We start from the raw sequence: 23472 nt of genomic DNA, 5'->3' as shown, positions 1-23472 counted from the left end.
AGGAAGACGGAGGCAAAGAAATCATTAAATATGTTGGCTTTTATCATCTGGTGTGACGACCAAATTTCCTAACGTGTCCTGCAGGGGCCCCACGTTACCCGGCACCTTCTTTTTGCCCCCTCCGTATTTAAAGAAGGACTTCTTGTTGTCCTTAATCCGGGAAGCTAGTCCCAGTCCCATCTCTGCCTTGGCTTTCCTGACTGCTGCCCTACATCCCCGAGCAACTGCAGTATAGTCATCCCTGGTGATGCCCCCTCCTTTCCATTGGGTGTACGCCTTCCTTTTAGCTAGGAGACATTCCCGGATGCTTTTGGTGAGCCATGGGGGCTTGTGTGCGAACAGCTGGGTGCAAGGGAACATGGAGGCACAGCAGAACGACTTGTAAACACATCGCACGCAAGCTGTTGACTCTCAGTTGTCCTTCAGGTTTCTCATGGCCTCGAGCTGCAGTGTGTCATCTCCCATCTATTCATATAGTAATCTCACCGTCACCATGAGTGTCCCCTACTCCTGGCTCAAGTTCCAGCAGAACTTGCTTCAGCGACTTCCTGCTGTTCCTCCAGCCCAACAAACCTGAGCTCTTTGTTTGACTGCTGTCCGCATTTCTCAGGGAAACTGAGGCAGCCTGCCAGAATAATAGTTGAACGTGAACACTGGTGTATCTAAACCAGCCTCTCCCAGACTGAGACCCCAAGCTGCACTGTACCTCCATCCTGGATTTGGAGCTTTCTCCAACTGATAGCTAAATGTAGTTATTCTTGTAAGCCCTGTGTTCGCAGACAGTAACAAGGATTCCAGTTTCTAACCTCACTTATGATGGGGAGGGTGCACAGCAACTGCATGCAAGAGAATTAATGGCGGTACGTGAGAGATTTTGCTTTTTGATTTATGTATTTTTAAGAATGGAAATGCCACCAAGAAAAATACTCCAGGTGTATAATCAAAGTTGCAAAGTCGAGTACTTATTTGCAAATCAGTAAATGCCAGATGGAGGTTGCCACGCTGACAGCTTCTGGATGTTTTTTGACACTGCCTTTATTACTGGACCCCACCGTCCAACTGAAATATGTCCCGTTCAAATGTACAGGGGTGGAAAACTACCTTTACCTTAATAGTGTAACCACTTAAATATGACGTTTCCATTTTGAGTATTTGGCTTTGCAAACTAAATAACATTTTTATATGTCATCCTTCTATATTCTGCTTCAATTGTCTCTCATTCTGATATATAAACTGAACTGGAAAAAAATACAGTTTTGGACATTTTGAACTGAAGCATTGGTCCAGGTTCTGATCTTGGCAAAACATCATCACACATCTCCTGATTTCAGGGAAAACTGAAGTCGGTGAAGTTGTTCAAGACTTACATTTGTGTAGCTGAGATCAAAATCTGGCACGGTATTTATACAAAGTTGGCAAATGCCGAACTCTGGAGTTTCGTTTGTGTTTATTAGAATAATGCAGAGTAGGCTATGAGAAAGTAAAATTACTCAGAAGTCTCTAGCAATATTTTTTTGATTCCTGCCAATGTGTAAAGCACATTCACACCCAGCTGTCTCAACATCCCTCTGACTACTCAGGGCAAGTTTTCAGAGAGTCAAATGACTTGGGAAAGATTTATCTTTCCCAATAAAAACAAAATCAAACGGTGATTTTCATCAGTATTTCCACAGGGAGATTTTTAATTTAATTTTTTTTTTTTTAGTGAAGAACCAAAATGTTAGAGCTCAAGACAAAAACAGAAATGCTACCCCAGGGCTCTTAGTTACATGCGTCATACTCCCTCTTGCTCCGTGGTAATGGCCTCTCTGGTCAGATGTTATCTCCTATAAGGTGATAAGCTGTGTGGGTGTGGGGTGAGCAATGGTTGTAATATACTTTGACTTCAGAAATGCTTTTCGTAGAATCATAGAAAATTAGGTTGGGAAGAGACCTCAGGAAGCTATCTAGTCCGGTCCCTTCAAAGCAGGACCATCCCCAACTGAATTATCCCAGCCTAATTGGGTCTTAAAAGCTTCCAAGGATGGAGATGCCACAACCTTTCTAAGTAACCCGTTCCCGTGCTTTACTACCCTCCGGGGGGGGACCCGTGGAGCTGGGCAGAGTGGTGACTCCGCATCCAGCCACTCACTACTACCCCCCCACCCCCGCCAGTGACGGTGGCAGCTTCTTCAGGGTCCAGGATCAGAGCGGGATCGGGCTGATTTGCCCCGGGCCCCACACCCTGCTCAGGTTACCTTTGCCTGGTGGTCTATAGCAACCTTTTATGTAAAAAAGTACCCCCTAACTTCTGAAAATTTTAATAAGTACCCCAACATTCAATTTTCCAGGGGATTTTCTATTTACAGACTAACGTGTGCCATGTGTTGGAAGAAGGGCTGTGTATGTGAGGCTGTGATATAACGGGTGTCTGATCTGGCGTGGATAGGGTTGCCACTTTTTACACCAGGAGTTCACAACTCAAGTATGTGCCTGGGCTAGAGGTGATGTTGGCCAAAGCAAGGAGGGCTGAACCCAGTGCTGCGCAAAGTGCGGCATGCCAGTTAGGACTGGCAAATTGAATGCATGGTGCACCAAACGTTTGGCCCATAGTTTTGAGAGGAAAAGAGGGCAAGAGAGGGTGAGAGAGAGTGTTGGGGTACCTACCTACCCCCTGCCTGTGTCTCGCGTACCCCCAGGTTGAGAAACTGTGGTCTATAGCAGGCCCCCACCACATCACCATTATTGCTCTCCCTTCTGACCTTAACCCCGGGACTTTGCACAGGCCTATCTCCAGCTTCATACAGCAATCATATGGGTCTTTTACATTACATTACTTCTCGCCTGCCTGTCCTTCCTGCAGAGTTTGTGCCCATCCACGGCAGTGCTGCAGTCACGCGAGCTCCCACCAGGCTCTCTTATTCCGATCACGTCCTAGTGCCGTGATGATGCGAGGACTTCCAGCTCTTTCTGCGTGTTTCCCAGGCTCCGTGCATTTGTGTACAGGCACCTGAAGTAACTAGTCGATTGCCCTGATTTCTCAGGAAAAACGGGAAGGCGTCTCTTGTTGCCCCTCTCCTGCTTGTGATGACTTAGTCAGGGATGATCCTGGCTCGACGGGGGGGCTAGACTAGATAACCTCCTGAGGTCCCCTCCAGCTCTACTTCCCTGTGATGCTATACTGTAACACATGCATGGTAGAAGAATAAGCCCAACTGAGAGTCCCAGCCAAAGGAAGAAAACAGGGAGATGAGGTGACTGAACTACTATTTTTTCCAGGGCCAAACACTGATTATCTCGTACTGAAACTGAAATAGTTGGGTTTCTGTCCATACAGCAAAAACTATTTTGGGGGGGGGGGGGGTTTCCTGAGACTTCTTTTAACAAAAAAAATCAAAGTACTGCACAGCACGGAGATACTGTTCAAAAATATCTTTACTTGAAAACCAAATAACCTGTTCGAAAGCAATTTTGATGGGAAGATTTTTTTTTTTTACCAGGTCTGCCGCACATAATGCATTTCCTAGCTGGTGTTGGTCAAACCAGAGAAAACTAGAGAAGTTGCATGATGTGGGGGGGTGGGGTTCACATCACTCGACTGGCTGAAGGAGGCCGGCAGATGCCTCATTATTTTGCTTCAGTTAATTTTGCAGGGAGAAGCTTCATTCTGTGCTCTTTTCAGCCAGGCTGAAGAAAACCTCAAAACCAATTTCAAAGACCACTTCTAATTCTGAGTTCCCAGCTGTAGATGCACAGGGTTTGTCTTTGCAGCATAAAGCCAGTGTCATGCTGCAAACATGCCGCCACAGCCCAGCAGAGCCTATTGGCATGCACTTAGCACTGCTGTAATGTAGCTATGCCACTTCTGGTGTAGGACAAGCAGGAGCCTAACCCACAGAGCAGATGCAGACTATCTCGGCACTGCTGAACCATCCTCAGCTTCCACATACTGTACTCCACTTAGTGCTCTGGATGCTTAATAGCTCTGTGTACTAGTCCTCTGAGGCCTGATTGTCAGCTAGACTTTCCCACAGAGCCTCAAGATGAAATTTGGGGACCCCCAGAAAAACCCTAGTCCTTTCAGGACTTAAAATATCTCAGTAGCTGGCCTCTGCTTAATGTGGCAATGTTATAAATATCACTGCAAAAATCCCACTATTCAGGCTTGCATAGACAGAAGCTAAACCTGTCGAACCAAATTTAGCTTCCTGGAGGGAAAAATTTCTCTTGTGACTTGAGCAGCACACTCAGTCTGCCTGCTTCAGAGCACTGCTTGAAAAGCCAGTGCAAGTCACAGTGTGGTTGTTGTTTAATGACGGGCTATGGAGTGATTGTTATGGGAAATTGGGCAAGGATTTGAATAATTCAGTGTTTCTGCCATTGTTGGGAGATGACCAGACAGCATCTGGGTTGCAGGTTTTGAAGAGCGAGAGAGACAGTGTGCATGCACACACATACACACGTGCTTCTGTATAAAACAGGAGTCATATTCCTTATCGTAACTTGTTAAACACTAGATTTTCATTTACCTAATATGGCAGATCTCAATGTTACACTTATTTTGTATATTATAGTATAAAGTGACAAATGGTATGTTATGCTGTAGTTTCATAGCTTTTAGGGTCAGAAGGGACCTGAGCAGATCATCTGGTCCGACCCCCTGCCATGGCAGGAAAGAGTACTGGGGTCAAACGACCCCCAGCAAGGTGTTCATCCAGCCTCCTCTTAAAGACCCCCAGGGCAGGAGCCAGCACCACTTCTCTTGGAAGAAGTGTTGACTGTTTTGCCACGCAAACTAGAGAGGGCCCATCACAAATGACTAACACAGTCAGAAGAGGAGCCCAAAGAAGATGGGATATACTGGGAGGTTCCCAGAAGGAGATAGCTTAGATTTGTTTTGCGTCTAAATTAATGTTGCTGCTATTGCCTCAATTTTGTTGGGAGCTGGAGGTGAAGAGAGACTTGTCAAGAGGTATCTGTATGGAGGAAATGAGACTGTACTTGTAAAGGGGGTGACATTTGGGACTGGAATGGCATTCTGCAGGGGCAAAATGTAAAAAGTCCCTGAGATGTGCGGAAGAGAAGACGGCAGGCTCCTGTCCTTTAAACAGATATGTCAGAAATGCAGGGCCTTGAAGGCGAGGGCAAGAAATTTCACTTCAGATGCAGAAGATAAACACGGGCCTTTTGAAGGGTTGACAGGGGAGTTTGCATAGTTGAATCAATGAGCAAATGTGTGTTTTCTGTATGTGGGAAGCGCAGTAGCGTTCCAGCCCCTGACTGGATCCCGGCTGCTATGATAATACAAAAGATTTGTAAAATTAATAGAGAAATGAGTAGCTCCCTGGTGGAAAGGCAGAAGGCGGGGGGTGTGGGTCGCACAACTGATAAGTGGCGGAGCCGAGAACAGAATCCAGGTCCTTGGATGCCCAGGGCAGCACCTTAACACTGAGCTGTGTAGCCTCTCTGAAAAGGGAATGGGGCGGACTGTGGATATCATTTGAATGCACAGAGAGACTATGCTCAGGCTACAGCTAACAAAGCTCCTGTCCTGCCCTCCTTTGCAGGTGCAAGTTCTTCAGCCTCACAGAAACACCGGAAGACTATACGATCATTGTGGATGAAGAGGGCTTTCTAGGTAAGTCGCAATGCACGCCACTTCCCCCTCCAGGCTAGGGCGGAGGGAGGCACGTGCACCGTTTGTCATTGTCCTGATCAGACTTTTAAACTGGAGTGTTTGTGAAACGGTCCCTTTTGTCGATGCAAGAAGCACAGTTACAGAAGGCACTTTGATCGTGCAAGCAGCCTGTCGTTGCTGTAAAAAGTGGTTCACGGGCAGGACGGGAATACGTTTTGATCCAGAGTTTCAGAAAGATTTTGTTTTTGCTTTTGAAAGAGCAGTGTTAAGCGAAGCCAAACCCCAAACCAACCACACACTCTCGTGTTTGATTTCTGGAAATGAAATCAGGCTTAATTTCAGGCTGGTTCATCATCAGATCTCCTTGAGGTCTTGATCTTCCTTCTTCCCCTGCATTAAAAGAAGTGCTTGAAAATAGCTGTTTTAGATCCACCACTTACTATAAAAAACTGAAAAATCGCTAGCGAGCACCTTGCCTAATCCTTGCTACCGGCTCCCAGCCTATACCCGGCGCTACCTCCGTGCCCTGCTGCCAGCTGGCTGGGGGCAGAACCGGCTGTTCTTGAATTGCTCAGAAAACTCAATCGGTGCAACGTTGTTGAGTTGACTCTGTGAGCAGCCGTGAAGACCACTGAGTTGACTCTGTGAGCAGCCAGTGTCGTGAGTGTGGGGTGTTGAATGATTGCTAATGGAGTCAATGGTTTGCCCTTGTGGAAACAGTTTGTAATAGTGTATCATATGGGGAAATTTTTGTTGGTAGCAGTGTAATTTAGGTAATGGAATGAGGAAGTGCTGGGCTCCTGTTATTTTTGGCTCAAATGCTGCTGTTTGGGGCTGGAATTATAGTCTAAACATTTAGCAAAACTGGAGGCAAAATTCATGCGTTTCAGTGTGAAAAAGAAGGGTTTATTCTTCGCAGAGTGTCAGCCACGGAGTCGCAACCACCATTCCCACAATAACAATATTCATAATCGCAAAGCACATAAAGGAAATTTAAAACCGGCTGTAGTTATTAATAATTAAATGGCTTCATAATTTGCAGCAGATCATTTCAGGGGCTGATGCTTGCCCCTTTCTCAGGAAGTGCCGCAAACAGATCACAGTTGTTCGGAATATAAATCTGTTCTGGGTTATCGGTTTATATAATTTCATTAGCTGATCCTGGAATATTTGTGATCATTTGTATTTGCCGCTGTGACCAAAGAGGCTACATGGGCTCTTCTGCAAGTTGTGGCCTGCGTTCTTGTGGGCAACACTATGGGAGGGCTCAGCCTGAATAGGCTTTGCTGTAAATAGTTGCGTAGGTAGGACTTCTAGATGGCCTTTTCACCCCAGGGAGAGATGGAGTCCAGGCCTGGCCACAGACTCCTCTCTGATTGGTTCCCCAGAACATTATTTTTCGTCTGAATGGGTGAGTAACCCAGTATTAACAGGGTTAATACTATAATTTTGTGATGGCTTTGTGGCCAGTGTGGTTGATTGTGCTTGTGGGGGGGAAAGAGTGAGGCTCTGTGAGAGCAAGGAAAAGAGAGCAATGTCAGGGAGGACAGAGCAGAGAGGAGGAGCAGTCCAAGGGAGGACAGATGGGAGTCCAAGGGCGGGCCGAGGGAACAGCAGTGGCACAATAAAGACTGTTCGTTGGGAGCTGAGCGGTCTGCTGGGCTATTTGGGACGTCAGCACTCTGCCCCCTCCTTTGAAAAAGAAAACACCCCTGCCCCCCTTTCCAAAGAGCTAACCCAGTGATCCTCAACCTTACCTGCCCCAGCACCTTGGGGTGCCTTGAGTTGTTTTCAAACATGCCGTGGGGCTCCACGTGAAGTTTGCATGCCGCCGTGATTCACAAGATAAACCCAGAGATTTCAACCAGAAATCCATCATAGTGTTAAAGCCACTCTGACCTGCTGTGGTCTTTCTGAGGTCTTTGCAACAAAAGAATTGCTCTAGTAGTAGTAGTATTTTTTATATATATATATATTTGTAGTCAAAAACGAAAAAGAGTGTAAACTAAGAGCTGGCATTTTCTGAGGAGTGCCTTGAGTCTAAACAAGGTTGGGATAATAAAAGAAGGGCGTTCTGGGGAGAGTGCAGATCGCTGGAGACGCCAGGGGTTTGAAGCCAGAAGCTGGCCCCTTGTGAAGCCTCATCAGGGCTGGCTTTGTGGGCAATGGGGAGCTGGGGGCAGGGTGGTGTCTGCCAGGAGAGGGAGACTAAAGAAGCCGCCTTCTTGGGGAGTCCTGAGGCAGAGCTTCCCCTAAAAGCAGTCTGACTTGTAACAACAAGTATTTGCTCTTTTGAAATGTGAAAGATGTGTTAAGATGCTATGGAGGGTCACGTGCTACTGTTCTTTTCCACGATAAGCAGGCAAGACATTCAAGGAACAGCCGTTCCTTGTTGCAGATTCGGAGCACGTTACCTATGAATACTCTGCTGTCTACACATGCAGTTTCAATTAGTGCTGGAAGTATTTGCGTCAGAGCGGCAGCTTAGAGGTTCAGAGCAGAGATTGGGTGCCTCGTGCAGTAGGAAACAAACGCCACCTCCAGCAAATGGTGTCTGGTGGGCAAGAAGAACAGGAGGGGAAAAACTAGGTACAGTCACAGAGCAAGTGAATAGCAAGTGAGGAACAGACCCCAGATCCTCCGTGTGGGCCTTGTTCACTTAACCATGCTGCAGTGGCTTGCAAAGCAAGCACGGTCTCCCCCCACCTCCTCCATTTCAGTCAATGAAGCAGGGTCCTGTGGAAGACTATTATGTGAGCATGCAATTTAGGACTGTAGCATAATGACAAGTCACAAAAACAGGCTGTAGGCAAATTCCTGGGAACTGGTAATCAGATGTAAGTAGGGAGAAAAAAAAGTGGTTTTTGGCTACAGATGGCCCTTATAATCCCAGGAGCAGCAAAGAATGCCAAGATCTCTCCACCCAACACTTGTTGGATGGGGAGAGGCCTGCATCCAAGTTTCTTTTGCCTTCCCCTCGGGGTCCTTCCCTTGGCTCATTAATATTACCTCCGTCCTGTCTGAATTGACATTCAGCCAGGCTGTTCTCTTCAGCCTCAGCCTCAGCCAGACGCTGTGACATCAAGAGCATTGCACCATCTGGAACTGAAGGGCATAAGATGGAGCTGCAGGTAATTATTGCGCTGTTCGGCCATTCAGTCTGACGAAGCGGAGCCTCTCCGATCCTAGCATGAGAGCACTCATCCTCTGTGTTGTCTTGGAAAGGAGAAAAAGGAGCTTTTCCAGAGTAGTGCTGCCTAGTGCACCTGGGGACTGGTGGCCGGGTACTTAAAAGCCTCAGGGGCAACTGTCTCAAAGACAGCTGGCAGCTTAGGTACCTCGCACTAAAACTTAGCGTTTGCATCCAGTTGCTCGCGCCCTGGTACGTTCTAGGTTCGTGTCTAAAGACACTCTCCTTTATCCTGAGATGTTTCCGTTGTTCAAGGATCAACAAAACCACAGCAGCTTCTTGATCCACCATCTCATCTGGACCCCCTTCCTTAGCACCCAATTCCCCTTTGTGCCTTTGACACTCCCGGGATGGAGGATGGAGCACCTACCTCAAACGGCTGTGAAGCCAAGCTGGCGGAAGAGATCTGTTTTTCTTTGCTTAGTCCTGGCCCTTGACGGCACGAAAGGGCTCAGAGAGGCACAAGGGTGCTGCCTTGTGAGGATAAAACAAAACCAAAAGATTGTAGGCAACCGGGTCAAGGATTTGGGGAGTTTTTGAGAAAGAAACTAATTGTCCTTCCTTTCAGAGATGCAAGGGAGTCTTAGTAACCTCAGCCTAAAATAGGCCTCTTGCCAGTTGTCTCCATTTATTTAGCCCCGGGAGTGCCTGCATCCAGCGCGGAGGTTAACAGTGTGAGCAGCGTTGTCAAAAGCTCTTCCCGTGGAGATGATGTCATGTTTTGTTCTCCCCAGATACAGAAGTAATCCTGCAAAAGGCAGGATCCACAGCAACAGCTACCTGCCGTTCTTCTCTGCGGATCAGAGGGCAAACGTTGCTCTGCGCGGCTTAGTGGGCAAGACAGGAAGGGGGATTAACCAGTGCCCCTAGCGCATCCTCTGCTGTATCACCGAGAGCAGTTAGGAAAAAAAAGCTTAAGTTGGAAAACCACTGGCAGTTGCAGCTCTGCTTTGGAATGAGGGTTTTTTATCCGTCGCCACAATTGTTAGCACCCCATAACCTGCTGTCATTTTTATTATTAACTGTTCTGACAAAAAAGGCCTCTCTGAGCCGGTTTGCCTGGGATTAGGAAGCAACACAGACAAGTAAAGAGGTCATTATTTCTTCGCGCCGGAAGATGACGGCAGCTCAAAGCCCCTTAAGCAGTCGTTGTAATGGAGGGAATCAGCTTCAGCCTGGTTCTTTGCTTTAATTCCATGGCAGCGAGGTAGGGGTTATATCACCATTGAGTCTTATTTGTTCCAGTGGCTGTTTCTTGGTTTTCCTTTAGGTTGTTGGGGTTTTTTGGAGCGGGGAGTGGTGGGGACAAAATGTTTGCATTCAGCTAATAGCACCGAAAAGTCTGTGCCCGGTTGCTGTTGACCTGGCGTAACAAAAAAGTATGAAAACAGGTGGCTGAGTGGAAAATCCTCAGGATTTATCACCTTCTGTAGGGGCTTCCAGCTGCAGATGGAGTCTCTGGGGTGCCTTTCCCTACCCCCATCCCAGGGGCAGGGTAGTGTGGCAGCACAGGGAGCTGAGAGTAAGGCTGGGGGCATGTGGTGCAGTGTAGTGGTGGGCGGGCATGGGCACGTGGTGTATCGTGGTGGGCAAAGGGAACGTGGCGCACAGCGTGGGCAGCCCCTGTCTGCTTAGGAGTTGGACAACCTTGACCTACTGCATAAGTCAGGGCATGGAAGAGCATGAGCTCCTACTCCCTAAACCATGCCTGGGAATATACGCTGTTGCTCGGCTCTGCTTTTCTTGCCAGGATTTGCTTGAAAGCTTCCTGAGGGCTGGTAGAGATCCCTCCCTTTGCATCTCTCAGACGCGGACAAAAACTTGGTTCTCCACTGCTTTGTCCTCTGCACTGAACTCCCACAGCTGAGCCCGTAGCGTGTGGTCTCTCCAGCCCCTCCAGCTTTGCTGGTGTTGTTGAAGGGTTTTAGCTTTCACAAGAGAAAAGCAAACAATGGAGCATCTAGAGGTAGCGGTGCTCTTTGAAGTCCTGCTTAACACGTCCTGGGAATGAACTGCTGATGTTGCATTTTTGTCCTGGAGATGCCATCCAAATGAGATGGCAGGGGAGGCTGCACTTTCCTCAAATGGCACATCTGTGCTGCGGGTTTTGTACAGCATATCCAGTTTATTTCTCCATTTCCTAGTACCGGTCCCCTCAGCAGTCTCATCCCGTTTCTATTCATCCTTTTTTCACTTGGGAGTCCACTGCTAGGCTCAGTGATAGTTCTGCTTGGGTAGCTTTGAATGAAAAGCCATCCATTTAGCCTCCCGTTTCAGTGTCTCCGTAATTGCACAGCACAGTGTGAAATGAAGAACTGAATTGCAACTTCCTCCTCCTGACTGCTGAAGCCTAAGAAAAGAGTGGTGGTAAATGATGGTGCCGGTGTAACTAGAGGCAGGTATGCAGAGGAGGAAGCATGCAGTAGTTTTACTGGGTGTTTTTTCACGCAGTGGTATCTCTTAGTTCCTCTTCAGCCCCTAATATCTCTCTGATTTCCCCTGCTTTGAACCTGACCGAGAGAGAGGATACGTAGCCATTTTGTTCAACAAGGAACTAACGTCCGAGGATAAGGCCAGGGACATGTGGTGCATTGGGGGCAGGGGGGCAGTGTAGTGGTGGGGGGCACGGGCATGTGGTATACCATGGGGGGCAAGGGAAACGTGGCCCCTGGAAATAACAGCATAGATGCTGGGATCTGTAAAGGGAGAGCAACTGCTATATACATGAGTCTTGAGAAGGCTGTTGATACTCAGCACCATACCTAGATGCCTGGTGGCCCTGGGCAAGCTTTGAGTATCAGGCCCCCCCACCGCCAGAGATAATGATGATAATAATTGGACAATGGGGAAAAATTACCATTTTCGGGCCCTGGGAGGCCGCCTGATTCTCCCAGGCCTGCGTCAAGGTTTGTTTCGCCTGCATCGTGTCTGCAAGGACCACGCACCCAGGAGCTGCCTAGTTGTACCAGGTTGATTTCCATCACCAGTGGGGTGGATGCAAGTCATTTTATGGGCTGGCTGTTAAGCTTGCGTGCAGTAGTGATGATTGGCAGCTTTTTTAATCAGCAGAGCTCACGCCAGAATGAGCGTTGAGAGACCTGGGTTCTGTCAACTCTCATTCTGGCTTTGGACGGGCCACCTCTGGCTTTGGATGGGCCACTTAAACCCTTCTGTCCCCACCAGTTCCAAGGCGAGCATGCGCTCCCACAGCATTTGTGCCTGGTTGAGGGCTGCTGTGTGTGATCCTCCCCTGCTGAAACAGCAGATGTGAGTTGTGACTGTGAAGAAAGAGGGAAAGAGCATTAAAGCAAATAGGGTGAAGGAGGGGGTGAATCTTCCTGCTGTGAAGGATATAAATTAAAGCTCACTTGAAAATAGCCCTTCTGCTGTGGGCTTCTTTTTCCTGGACAATTAACAGAGACCACCAAACCAAGAAAACGTAGGTCAATGATCAGTATTTGGCCTTAGGTCATTACTGATCTGGTCTAGATCTAGAAAAGAAAGATGCTCTTGTGGCCCAGGCCCTGGACTTGGACTACCTACTTCTGCCATAAGGCTCCCTGTTTGATTTTGGGGAAGATACTTGGTCTGCTCTGTGCCTCACTTGAGCATCTGTAAAATGGGAGTAACGGCCTTTAATTTCACCCTCTCTTTTTATGCCTTGACCTACAAGAGAGAGAACAGCAGCCCCACAGACTTACTGTATGTGTTTGCACAGTGCCCAGCACCGTTAGGTCTAGTCTCAGTTTGGACCATAAAAGTTCAAAAGACCTAAACTTGAAACTGAAGAAATTTTGACCGGGCCGAATAAGTAAGCACTCCCCAAGTGAAGTCGCTACACCTAGTTACTGAGCCTGTTTATGCATTGTGGTATCTGGATGACCCCGGGGTCAGAACCGCCAGGTTCTTGTTACTCACCACTCAAAGCACAATTAATAAGAAGAAAGGTTTTGAGTCTGCTTGCATACAATGGACAAGAAGCTGGGCCTGCACGTTCAAGCACAGAGCATAATTCATGGAGGTCTTATGACAGCCCCTTTTCTAAGCCGGAAAACACAAGGGAGAGCAAGTTAATAGATGAATAATCTAAAACATGGTAATTATAAATAGCTGTCCCTTGACTTTGTATTGCTCTGTGGCCAGCTGTTTCTGTCTCGGACACTTGTTTAATTTGCCTTCTGACCTTTATAATCATGAAATCTTTTCCCGGTTCACCACGTTCTGGCCACTGGGAGTGTCTGCCGGTTCTTAGCAGAACGTGTTTTCTTTCTCTCTCCTATGTACATATTTTCTCACTCAAGAGGTTTTCATTGACCTGATTCAATTGTGTATGTGTGTGTTTTCAAATGATGGATTTAGCCACAGTATAAATGCAAAGAAGCCATACCAGGGTTTGACTGGTGACTTCTCAGAAATGCCCACTCATTTGAAAAAACGGTGTTTCTCCTGTGGCACGTGTGTTTTGTGAGACTAGCAGTAACAGCTTAGGGTGGCGAACGTGCATATGGATTCCTTACTTTCTCATGTCACCTTGGCCAGGAGACTCTCTCAGCCTCACTCTTGCATGGTTTATCCTATCTGTACAACTGTGATTAAACTAGCCTGCCGCACAGCAGGCTTGCAAAGCTTAATTGCTTGCAAAGATGATTCGTTATGTCTGTGACCTTCTGCAAGAAGCCTTTTGGCCCAGTTTCTCTGCTTGTTCCTATTTAAAGAAGCGGTATATAAATAATCCATATTTTTGCTGTTTCCTCCAGTAGACGGGTGTGTGCTGATATCTATTTTTATTTCACAACGCTGGGTAAGAAGGCCAAGACATCTCTTCCTGGAGCGCTTGACTAGCCATGATTTCCTCCTTTTAAATGCATTAAGTCTCTGCTCTTTCCAGACTTATTCAAAGCTGAAGATAGATGGCTGGATGGATACCGCAGCTAGCTGCTGATCTGTCCTCTCCTATGAATATATGGGCCTTTCCAATATTTAGAACAGAAATGGTGGAATGATCCTCTGAGTATTTAGATGGGTTTTGAATGGTGAAAGCCAGATGGATGGAAAAATGGTGATCCTACTTACTTGCTTTGGTAGAGAGAAGTCTGGCAGTGCTCTAAACACATTTTAAAGCATCTCTATAGACCTAGACAAATTCATGGATGGCGGATCATGGATGATAGATCCATTAATAGCTGTTAAATGGAACAGTCAGGGATGTGTCCTCCGGCATTTCTAAACCACTGATGGAGGATGCAAGGGAGGGCATGACAGGGGCACATCACCCTACATCAGAGGTGGAAAATTATTTCAGCTGGTGGGACGCCTAACGAGTTTTGGTGAGCTGTTGAGGGACGCGCACATAAAAAAAACCTTCGGAAGACGTCATTTTAACTAATTATAGGTTTAAAAAAAAAAAAAAACCAAACAAACAAACCCCAAATCATATTTTTAAAAAAATCAAACATCTACTGGAATTAACATATTTTAATTTTATTTCAGAAAATGATTTTTGTCCATATTTACCTTTTTTTGAGTAGTGTATATAGAGGTGATTCCATAATAGCATCGCATGCCCAGGCAGGCAGAGGTGAAACTGCAGCCAGGTAGCTCCTGCACTAGTCTGCAGGGCTCCAGCTGCAGCTCCTGGCTGCCTCCCACCCACTCTGCCTGCCCAGCGTGAGCTACCTACAAGCAGCTAAGTGGGAAGAAGGAGACTGGGAGCTGGAGCTTGAGCCCCACGTGCTGGGGCAGGAGCCGCCTGGCTGCAGCTGCCCCCCTTGGCCTGGCTGGGCAGATGGTGCTTGTGTCCCTATGCCTGCTACCACTTCCGTGTGCGACCTGCTGTCCAGACTGGGGCAGGAGGAGGAGGAGAGGGAGCCACTGGAGGGTGAGGGGAGCTGAGCAGTACCTGGGCAGCTGCTGCAGCAACCCTGCCAGGAAGCCGTTCACGGGCCAGGGCTGGGGAGGTGCTGTTGGCGGGTACCAGGCAGGTGCATGTGGGACTCAGCCCCATCTGGAGCACCGGCTAGATGCAATCAACTGGCTGGCCGGATCCAGCCCGCGAGCAGTATTTTGCCCACCCCTGCCCTAGATACACCCTGTCCATATGCTCTACCTCTGAAGCAGCCCCCACTGGTGTGCGCCCCAAAAGCCAGCACACCCATTTTGCTTGCAGTGCGAAGAACGCTTGGGCTCATGATGCAGCAGCGGCAAGTTTTTTTTTTCTCTGTCGACTTCTGCAGTCTTGCTGCCTTTCCCTGCAGTGACAGGTCTCTTTTGGCTATTTCCCATCAGCCCTGGTCCAGAGTCTGCCTTTCCCTTCCGCGTGACTGAGAGCTGGCCTAACTTTCCCAGTGCCACCCCTCTAGCATAGCAGGCTCTGCTTACGCTAGTGCTAGAATAAGTTTAATTAATGGAAAGCCTTTGACTTCAGAAATACAGAGAGCCGTGCTAGATGGATTTTCAGCTCCGAGGTAGCATCAGATGGCTCTTGCAAGGGTGATCACTGTGAGTCAGTGGCTGTGTTATTAGGGAAGCAGGCACAGGGATGTTGTACCTGTTGTTTGCAGCCCTAGGATAATGGTGCCCCAACCATCCTTTGTGGGCTTTGGCTCCGGTAGGGTCTGGAAGCTGTGTTTTGATTTCGGGTTAGATATGCGAAGTAGCTAAACAGTTCTGCCTTGAACTCTTGGTCCAATTATCTGTGGCATTGACCTTATGGCGGGGGGAGAGAGTGTCCCCACCATTGCAGACATGGAGCCCGAGTTCCTGACTTGACTGTGCCGCAGTGCCGGTGACTTCTTGGGCTGTCCTTGGGCACCTCTCTAACTTGACTGCTTTCTGTGGAGTAGGGACAATGGCATCGACCTGCTTCACATGGGCTATCATATGTATGTGAATGCTTTTAAAGTAGCTTGTGCCACGCCTGTGATAAATAGCATTTCTCAAGTACTTTCCATTCCAAAGGATACCACAGCCTGTACAAACGAGATTCCTGTAGCTTCACTGAATAAGTCACCTCTGGAGTCACGGCGAAACAGGCCAGCATGTTACAACACATAGGCTGCACTGATGCACCGTGGGCTCCATCTTGTCTATTAAAGACCTCACCTTGTAAGTCTTAGCTGCAAAGCAGGTAGACATTTGCACACAGATAGAAGTGCATGCCAGTCACTGTACAAGTTGGGTGGAGCTTACTGAGCTCAGAACTTGAATCCAGGATGCTAAATGCCGGAGCAGCTGAATACCAGCAGCCACTATTGACTTCATTACGAACTGTAGGTGTGCTCAGCATCTCTGACCTCGGGCCACAGTGTGATTTAAAACGTAGTGCAGATCACGGTGCTTTCCCTTCTGGATCTTGTCTTGTAAGGGTTGTAACATCCACTTTGGAGGAGGGAAGGTAGAAGCGTTTTCTTAAAGTTTTGTTCTGAGGAAATAATCGCATCATCTCTCTAACGCTCATACGCCTGATACGGCTTTAAGCCTGAATAAGATTGACCTGCACAAGTTAATAGCCACAAAGCTGCTTTAAGAAAAACCCTACTCCAAGAATTTAGTCTAAATATTAGCCTCTAAGGGAGCCTAAGCTAATATTCTAGGCTTCTTTTGAAATACTGCCTCCCATGGTGTCAGTCCAATGAAATATGGTTTGCATAGGTTTTATAAAGATGAATTCCTCTTACGGTGATCTATTTCATCCTGAAATAGAAACTGATAGAATTTAAAGTGTTGGAGTGAAACGGTATGAAGTTCATTCCCTCTCTGTGTTTCTTCCCTTTTTGAGAAAAATGTGCCCATGCTCCCCTCTTTCTCTCCCTGCCCCCTGGTATCCTGAATAGATAGGTCTGTGGTGGTGTTCCTTTTCCCACCCGCTAACCCAGGCTCTTTCTTTCACCGATGCAGCAATCTGGAAGCAGAGCCCTCGCCCAAGATACGTAAGATTTAGAGAAAGTTGTGTCAGGAGGTGGGAAATGTGCTGAATTTTGCAGTTTGTGCACCCTAATTACCATAAACAAAATCCTGAATCCTTTCAGGCTGTGGAACCCATTCATTTTTTAAGCACTAAGTGGGTCAGTGAAGCCTGGCGGTGGACGCTGACACTGAAAAATCAGCGAGCAGAGCTTTCCTGTCTGAAAGCAAATCGCAGCGGACAATAGCTGGGGAAAGAATCAGCGGTGGGTCCCCTGTGCTGGGTGGAGGGGTGGTTGTACTGAGCTCACTTGGGAGAAGATGGTATACATGTGCCACACAAACTCGCATACCCGCACACAGCATCCAAGAGTTGGTCTCAAAGCTCTCGCCTTCCTTTACTTGCAATTCGGGCACATGTTTTTTCAGAAGCAAACTCCAGCCTATGGAGTCATAGATCAGGTTTTGCCTTTTTTTTTCAGGGTTAATCGCTATTAGAGATGCATTGTCTGCTGGCGCTTTTCTGTGTTTCTCAGAGCAAACGGTCACATAACCTACACTTGTTTTTCTACACCATTCCTCCAGCGAGGGGAAAAATACAGCAATTATTTTTGGAACCCACCAGCCCACATTTTTGGCCACAATGATGCTTTGGCTTTCAGGATCCTTTTAAAATATTCCTGTTTTTCTCTCTTGCGACAACAGCCTGGTTTTTGGGGGGGGGTTTTGCACGAGAAAAATAGTCGGAGGGTAAAAGAAGTCACCCAGATCCCACAGGATTTCTGAGGCACTGCTTGGAATTGGACCGTAGTCTCCTTCTGCCCAAGATTTTGCCTTGACTTTCAGTTCAGGTTACCACCCTTGCCTCCACACGTGAACCTGGAGATTGCCCAAAAGCAAGATGTCCTCAGTGATGGTGTCAAGAATTTTTCTAACGTGCCACAATAGAACTTTTGTTTCCTATTAACCTCCTCCACTGCAGACAGTGTTTATGCTTGTCCTTTCCTCCCCAGGCAGGAGTGTTATCCTTTTATAGCTAGTAATTCCTGAGCCCTTGTGAAGAGCTGACTTTTTTATGCGGCAGCATTTACTACAGGTAATAACCAGATTAATTGCCAATCTGGCAGAAATATTCCACCATGCTGGCTTTGAAGCAAGTGTTGCATTTTCTACTCCAGAAATCACGGGCCTAAGGTTTATAAATGAGGCCACCGCAAACAGATTTTGCATGTTGTGAATGTTTGTCATTTTTTGTCACGTGCTGGTAGTAGTGTGCTAGCAAATACACCCTTTTCACCCAGCTAGAAGAAACTTTTGAGGGTTGGACTAGATGACCTCTAGAGGTCCCTTTCTTCTCTGTAAATCTAAACTACTTATTATTTAAGAGGACCTCCGAATTTGAAGTAACAAAATTGATAGGAAGAGAACGAATGTATTAAAATTAGATCAGAATGGGGTTCCAGCTCTTTTTTTATATTCAGTCTTTGGTAGCTATTGTAATGGGTGCTTGTGAGGAAGACATTCTTTCCTTTTGGAGATGTTTAAATGTTGTAGGGAGTCTTAATAGATCTGCATAAGCTATATGTTCACACCACCTCCCAGGTCAGTGAAGGAAGTCAGTAAAGACCATACAGCCCTCCACCCTGAACTGGAATGGTTGTTATAACTGTCTGGCATGGTACAAAGTGACAGGGTCTGAGACTATGTTATCTATTCAAATATCTACTTCTACTTTCCAGACCACTATTTACCGGCACGATGATTGCAAACTTGGGCTGTGTATCTGTATACTGTACAGCTTCATTTGATTCCAAGTTACTTTTGGGTTATTTAGTTTCCTGCCACCTGCAATAACATTGCTCTGAGATAACAATGGCCTCTAATTCAACAGCATGCCTAAACTGTTTTATTTGACTACAGCACTAATATTTTGGGCGCAGCTAATGCGTGAGAAGCTTGAGTGAGTTCCAGTTTTATCTCCCTTTGGCTAATGTTTATCTGTCCTTGGATACTCAACATCTGCAGTCATTGCGCTGAAGAAGGTCACCATTGTTCCTCTAAGAAGTCGAGTGTCCACCAAGTTAAGGATTCCCATCCTTTGTGTTTGGCATCAGTAATTTTTTTTCGTCCGCAGCCACCGCTCGGACAAGTTTTCTGTCGTTATGTTCTGGCCCACAGACATACTCAGTTGAGTATACGCTATGTTATACATATACATATACATATATGGTTTACCTGCAGTTGAGGGACTGCGGCTTCTTAGAGCTGCCCATATGTTGCCTGCCTGATGCACTTAGTACACAATCAGGCCCTGACAAAAGTATAATATAAATAGTTTATGATAGAAAAGATGGGGGATAGTAGTTTAAACTGGTATATTCTTCTAGCATCGGCGCAGCTTCCATGGAAGTCGACTGTTCTTCCAAATCGCTTCTCCAGTTTGGAAAGTCTGCAAGCATCAGGTTGCATTCATTAAGTTTGGCCTTGTGATTTGTGCTTATGGAAGTTTTTGATTCATTGAACTGTGCAGATCATTGATTTCTAAATTCCTTTCCATGACTGCAGAAAATGGTTATTTGAAAACCCTTTGCCCCACCCAGGCTTTATTCTTCCCTGTGCCCAGTAGGGGATATATTAATAAACCATTAAGGGCAAGTCTCATTTTTTTTTTTTTTCTTTTTAATATTTACCCTCCAGTCATCTGCCTCAGAGCTCAGACCAGAGAATACTGAAGGATCAAACCCTCTTCCATGATAAACCTGTGCACTTTTATTGCAGCTCTTAAAGCATTTTCTTTACACTCTGGATTAAACACCATCTTGATGTCGAAGTCCTTAGTCCTTACCTCTGTTAAGGACACAAAACCAAATTAAGTAGAGAGGTATACTAACTCAGGTCTGGATCATACATGTTTTACGTAGTCCTTACTTGTGGAAGTCTTCCCGTTAACCAAAGAGCAGTAGCATAGATCTCATACTGTGTCATTTCTTTTCTCTGTGATGCCCTTGATACCCCTCTATGGCTGCTACCTACCTGGGAGTCCAGCTGTTTCCTAAAAGGAATCTGTCAGCTTGAACTATAATGGCAGTAGCAGGAGAAAAGTGCTCAAAGCACAAGGACTGTTGTTCTTTTTATCATGAGCACTGTGACAGGGCAGGGTGTGTCTGTATTGCACAAAAAGTTTTGTCTAACATACTAGCTCTGTGGCTGTTGTACCCAAGGGCAGCCCATTGTACCAGACAGCTGCCCTGCCTCGGAAACCCATTGGGTGCTATCGCTGAGAGCAGTCTGAAGCTACCAACTTTGACTGACCCTTGGCTACAAATCCTCTACCATGGACCAACGGTGCCCAATTCAGGGGCCTGTAAAATGGGGGCGAGGGAAGCAGGCCTCCTGGTCGGTGCAAGGAGGTTAATTTTCACTGAATAGGTCTTGCAGGAAAGAGGGAGGAGAGACTCTGCCTGGCTAACAAAGCCCGGTTTGGGAAGAAGAAGAGGTGATTTCAGCTGAGATCAAGGAGACTCTCAGGGTTGTTTTCAAAGATCTGTCAGTGTAGTTAAAATGTCTTGTCTTTTTTGTTTTCCTGCTGCAAGGTCATAAACCATAGGCCATATCCTTTGCAGGACTCTGGAGAGACTTCTATAAGCCCCAGGAGGGTTTGAGATATCTGACATGGATTTTAAGGTCCAGGGCAGCTAGCGGTGTCGTCTTTTTGTCAAGGCATCATCTGAGACGTCTGAGCCTGTGGCATGTCCTGAGGTCCCAGCACCAGAGATGGTGACTGGCCCCTGCCCAGCTAGAGGTTCAGAAGCACATTAGCTTGAGTAATTGGGACTCCTCACAGCTGGCTAGTGACTGCAGGGTTGGGTGCTCGGGCCAGGCTGCAGTGAGTATAAAGGTATATTGTTTTCCTCAAAGCCTCGGCTTGGAGAATTGGGTTGTTACGTCACAATCTTGGGCTTCTTTTTTATTTACTCATTTTAAATAAGCTGCTTGTTCTTGTGATAATGGAACAGAGCTTGAAAACATGATCCCTCAGCGCGCAAACACTGGAAGGGAAATGAAAAGAGCCCAGGACGTATTTTTGGGGGGTTTAAAATTGCATGATTATAAATAATTTGGAACACCTTGTGATTTTTGGGGGTTGACGGTAGCCAAGTCCCGTCTTTGTCCCTTACATAACTGTGCAAGGGCTAGACGGTTCCTTGCGCTTTCTCTCCTCCCTACCAGTTCTGCGCTATATAATATGGAAATATAACATACTCCTCTGAGCTGCCAGATCTCTGCTAATTTTCTGCTGATCTCCCTTAAGTGGGGTTTCCATTATTTTGCAGCTGCTACCAAATTGTTTTTCAAGATTTGATGATTCCTCTATGGCTCGTGCTGCCTTGCTCGCTCCTGTTGGTCATTTTTCTACCTTCCAAAATTAGACAGAGCCTTCATTTGTTCGTGTGTGCTGCCATAAGAAAGATGGCTCACAACGGTTTTTGCGTTCACAAGCGTTAAAGAGTTTTGTAACGTGGGTTAATCGATTTCTGAAAGGTCTAGAAGCGTTGCTAATATTATCCAGGTGGTCTGGAAGTCCTTTGAAAGGACCCCATTAACCTGAGCTCTAGCCTGCTCTAGATTGGTTTTATCTTCCTGTTTTTTCACAGCATGCAACAGACTGGTGAGTAAATAAAACTCTTTTGGGTTGAAATAAATGAGTCTGGTAGTTACTCATGTTGTACTTGTTTTTCTCTTCTACTCCTCTGTTGCTTTGGGCTGGACAAGATGTTTATTTACTGAGATACTTTTAGCTGAACTTGTTGTCTTCAAAAAAATAAAAGAGCCAGGTTTGTTTTTTGGGGGCTTTTTTCTTTGTTTGTTTCTTTTTTACCCTTAGATTTTAGAGCTGTAGAAAGAGATTGGGGGGCGGGGGTTATTTTCCAGCTGCTGCTTCACAGGTCTCTTCTTGAACTCTAGCTTGATGCTGCAAAGGTATGTTGGCTTATCTGCTTCTGGCGTGTCCCCAGGGCATCTCTGGCTGGAGTCACTGGTCGAGAAGTTGAACATGATTTCCTGCTATTGGTAAATAAAACTGTGAGCTCACTTGTAGATCTTAATGGCCCTGATTGGCTGAGGACAGCCAAGGAGAAGAGAGAATCCCCAGAAATGTGACCATCCTTGCGGTTTTGTGTCCCCCGCCTACCCCAATTCTGATGTCTTAGGCTAGGGACAGACGTTCCAAAAGCCTGAGCTTGAATTGATTCAGTCTTTGGAGGTTAGTCTACCTGGCTAGGTTGAACTGGTTTGCAACTGTACAGACATTCCCTGTGGACTGAGGAAATAGCAGCACATGTCTGAAGTGGCTCAGGCTAGAAGCAGCAGGACGCTAGAGCAGCCCTCCCTTCCTTTCTGCAATGCTGAGCTGACAGGGGGTGTGACCAGGCCCTGGCAGGATGCTCTGATTAGGGAGAGGTTTAAACCCTGACCCTGCCTGCACAGTCCCAGGCTTTTCCAGGAGTAGGAGTGTTGCCAGCCCCCAGCCCCTGCCTAGCACCCTGAGACAAAGTGGGGGTGTACAGTGCATGCATCTGTTGATGATACTGAGCTTTTCAGTCTTCCTTTCCCTGCTTCTTCATACTGTCTGCAGCAAACCTGACAGGGGAGAGGGCAAGCAGGGAGCTGATAACACAGCATTTAGTAGCCCATTAACAAAACAAAAGCCTCTCTCATTAGTTCAGGCTCTTCTTAAACAGCTTTTTCCAAGGAAGGAACAGAGGGACTTTACCAGCTGACCTGTTGATCAGCTCCAAAAGGCCCTAAGCGGACACTGTCCTGTCTGCCTTTGTCCTGTCCCGCACACACACCTGCAGACCCTTCTCAGCAATAGCTAGCATACCACATGCCTAGGGTCCATGGAGCTGGGGTCCATGCTGTGGGAGAAGGGAGGGAGGGAGGGGGGAATCCCTGCTTAAGCAGCGAGCAGTGAGGGGAGTGGGGCAGGAGGAAGCCAGGCAGACCCAGCTGTGCCTGCAGTCTGTTCCAGAGCTCTGGCTTGGGAGAAGAGGGGTGGGGCCAACCCTGCTCTCTGGAGCAGACAGCACAGCCCAGCCCAGAGCTGCAAAGCATCTCGGATGCTGGGGGACTCTGGTTTAACTTAAACCAGGAAGGGGTCTGGGACCATAGGTGGAAGGCAGACATTTTTGGTGGGGAGGCTGAGCACGCACACATGGAAGGTCTGTGGGGGAAGAGGAAAGGGCCATGAGAGTGGGGCTGGGGCTGGGATTGGGTAGAAATTGGGAAGGAGTGAAGCTGGGCCTGGGATTGGGGCTGGGGCCATTGCACCTGTGCAGCTGCCCCTTCCCCGATGCCCAGGGTCATTGCCTGGTGCTGGCACCCCCCATGCCAACCAATCTGCCGCTCCCCAGCCCTGCACCAGCCACAGCCCCAGCTGCCTCCCTGCACTGGCCCTGGCCTTGGCCCTGCACTGCCCATGGGGGCCTGGAGCTGGGGGCCAGAGTGGGGCAAGCCTCAGCTGCGCTGTTTGGCCAGAGAGACTGGAGTCCTGAGGACTCCTGCCCAGCCCCAACTCGGAAGAGCCCAGTGCAGCCCTGGCCCCAGCCCGCAATGGCAGCCTGCCCTGCCCCACCCAGAACTGGGAGCTCGTGCCACCCCATGCCTCCTGGGGTCTGCATAGCAGCAGGAGCTGTGCCCCCCAAATGAGCTGCTCGCTTCTCAGCTCTGCACTGCGCCGGGTGTGCAGTGCCTGCCCCACCCC

At 47.5% G+C, this 23472-nt stretch overlaps 1 protein-coding gene across 3 annotated transcripts in view; it reads left to right on the top strand.

The window, feature by feature from the left end:
* Positions 1 to 23472, top strand: part of GATSL2 (GATS protein like 2) — a 169145-nt gene that overhangs the window by 85376 nt on the left and 60297 nt on the right. For all 3 annotated transcript variants that reach the window (XM_019545481.1, XM_019545484.1, XM_019545483.1), the window contains exon 2: positions 5547 to 5617. In XM_019545481.1, coding sequence (XP_019401026.1) covers positions 5547 to 5617 — 71 coding nt within the window. The remainder of the gene's footprint in view (positions 1 to 5546; positions 5618 to 23472) is intronic.

This window comes from Crocodylus porosus, unplaced genomic scaffold, assembly GCF_001723895.1.
Source record: "Crocodylus porosus isolate Cpor-Errol unplaced genomic scaffold, CroPor_comp1, whole genome shotgun sequence".
Classification (NCBI taxonomy): Eukaryota; Metazoa; Chordata; order Crocodylia; family Crocodylidae; genus Crocodylus; species Crocodylus porosus.
The sequence above is the reverse complement of the archived record's forward strand: the minus strand, read 5'-3'. Positions and strand labels throughout refer to the sequence as shown.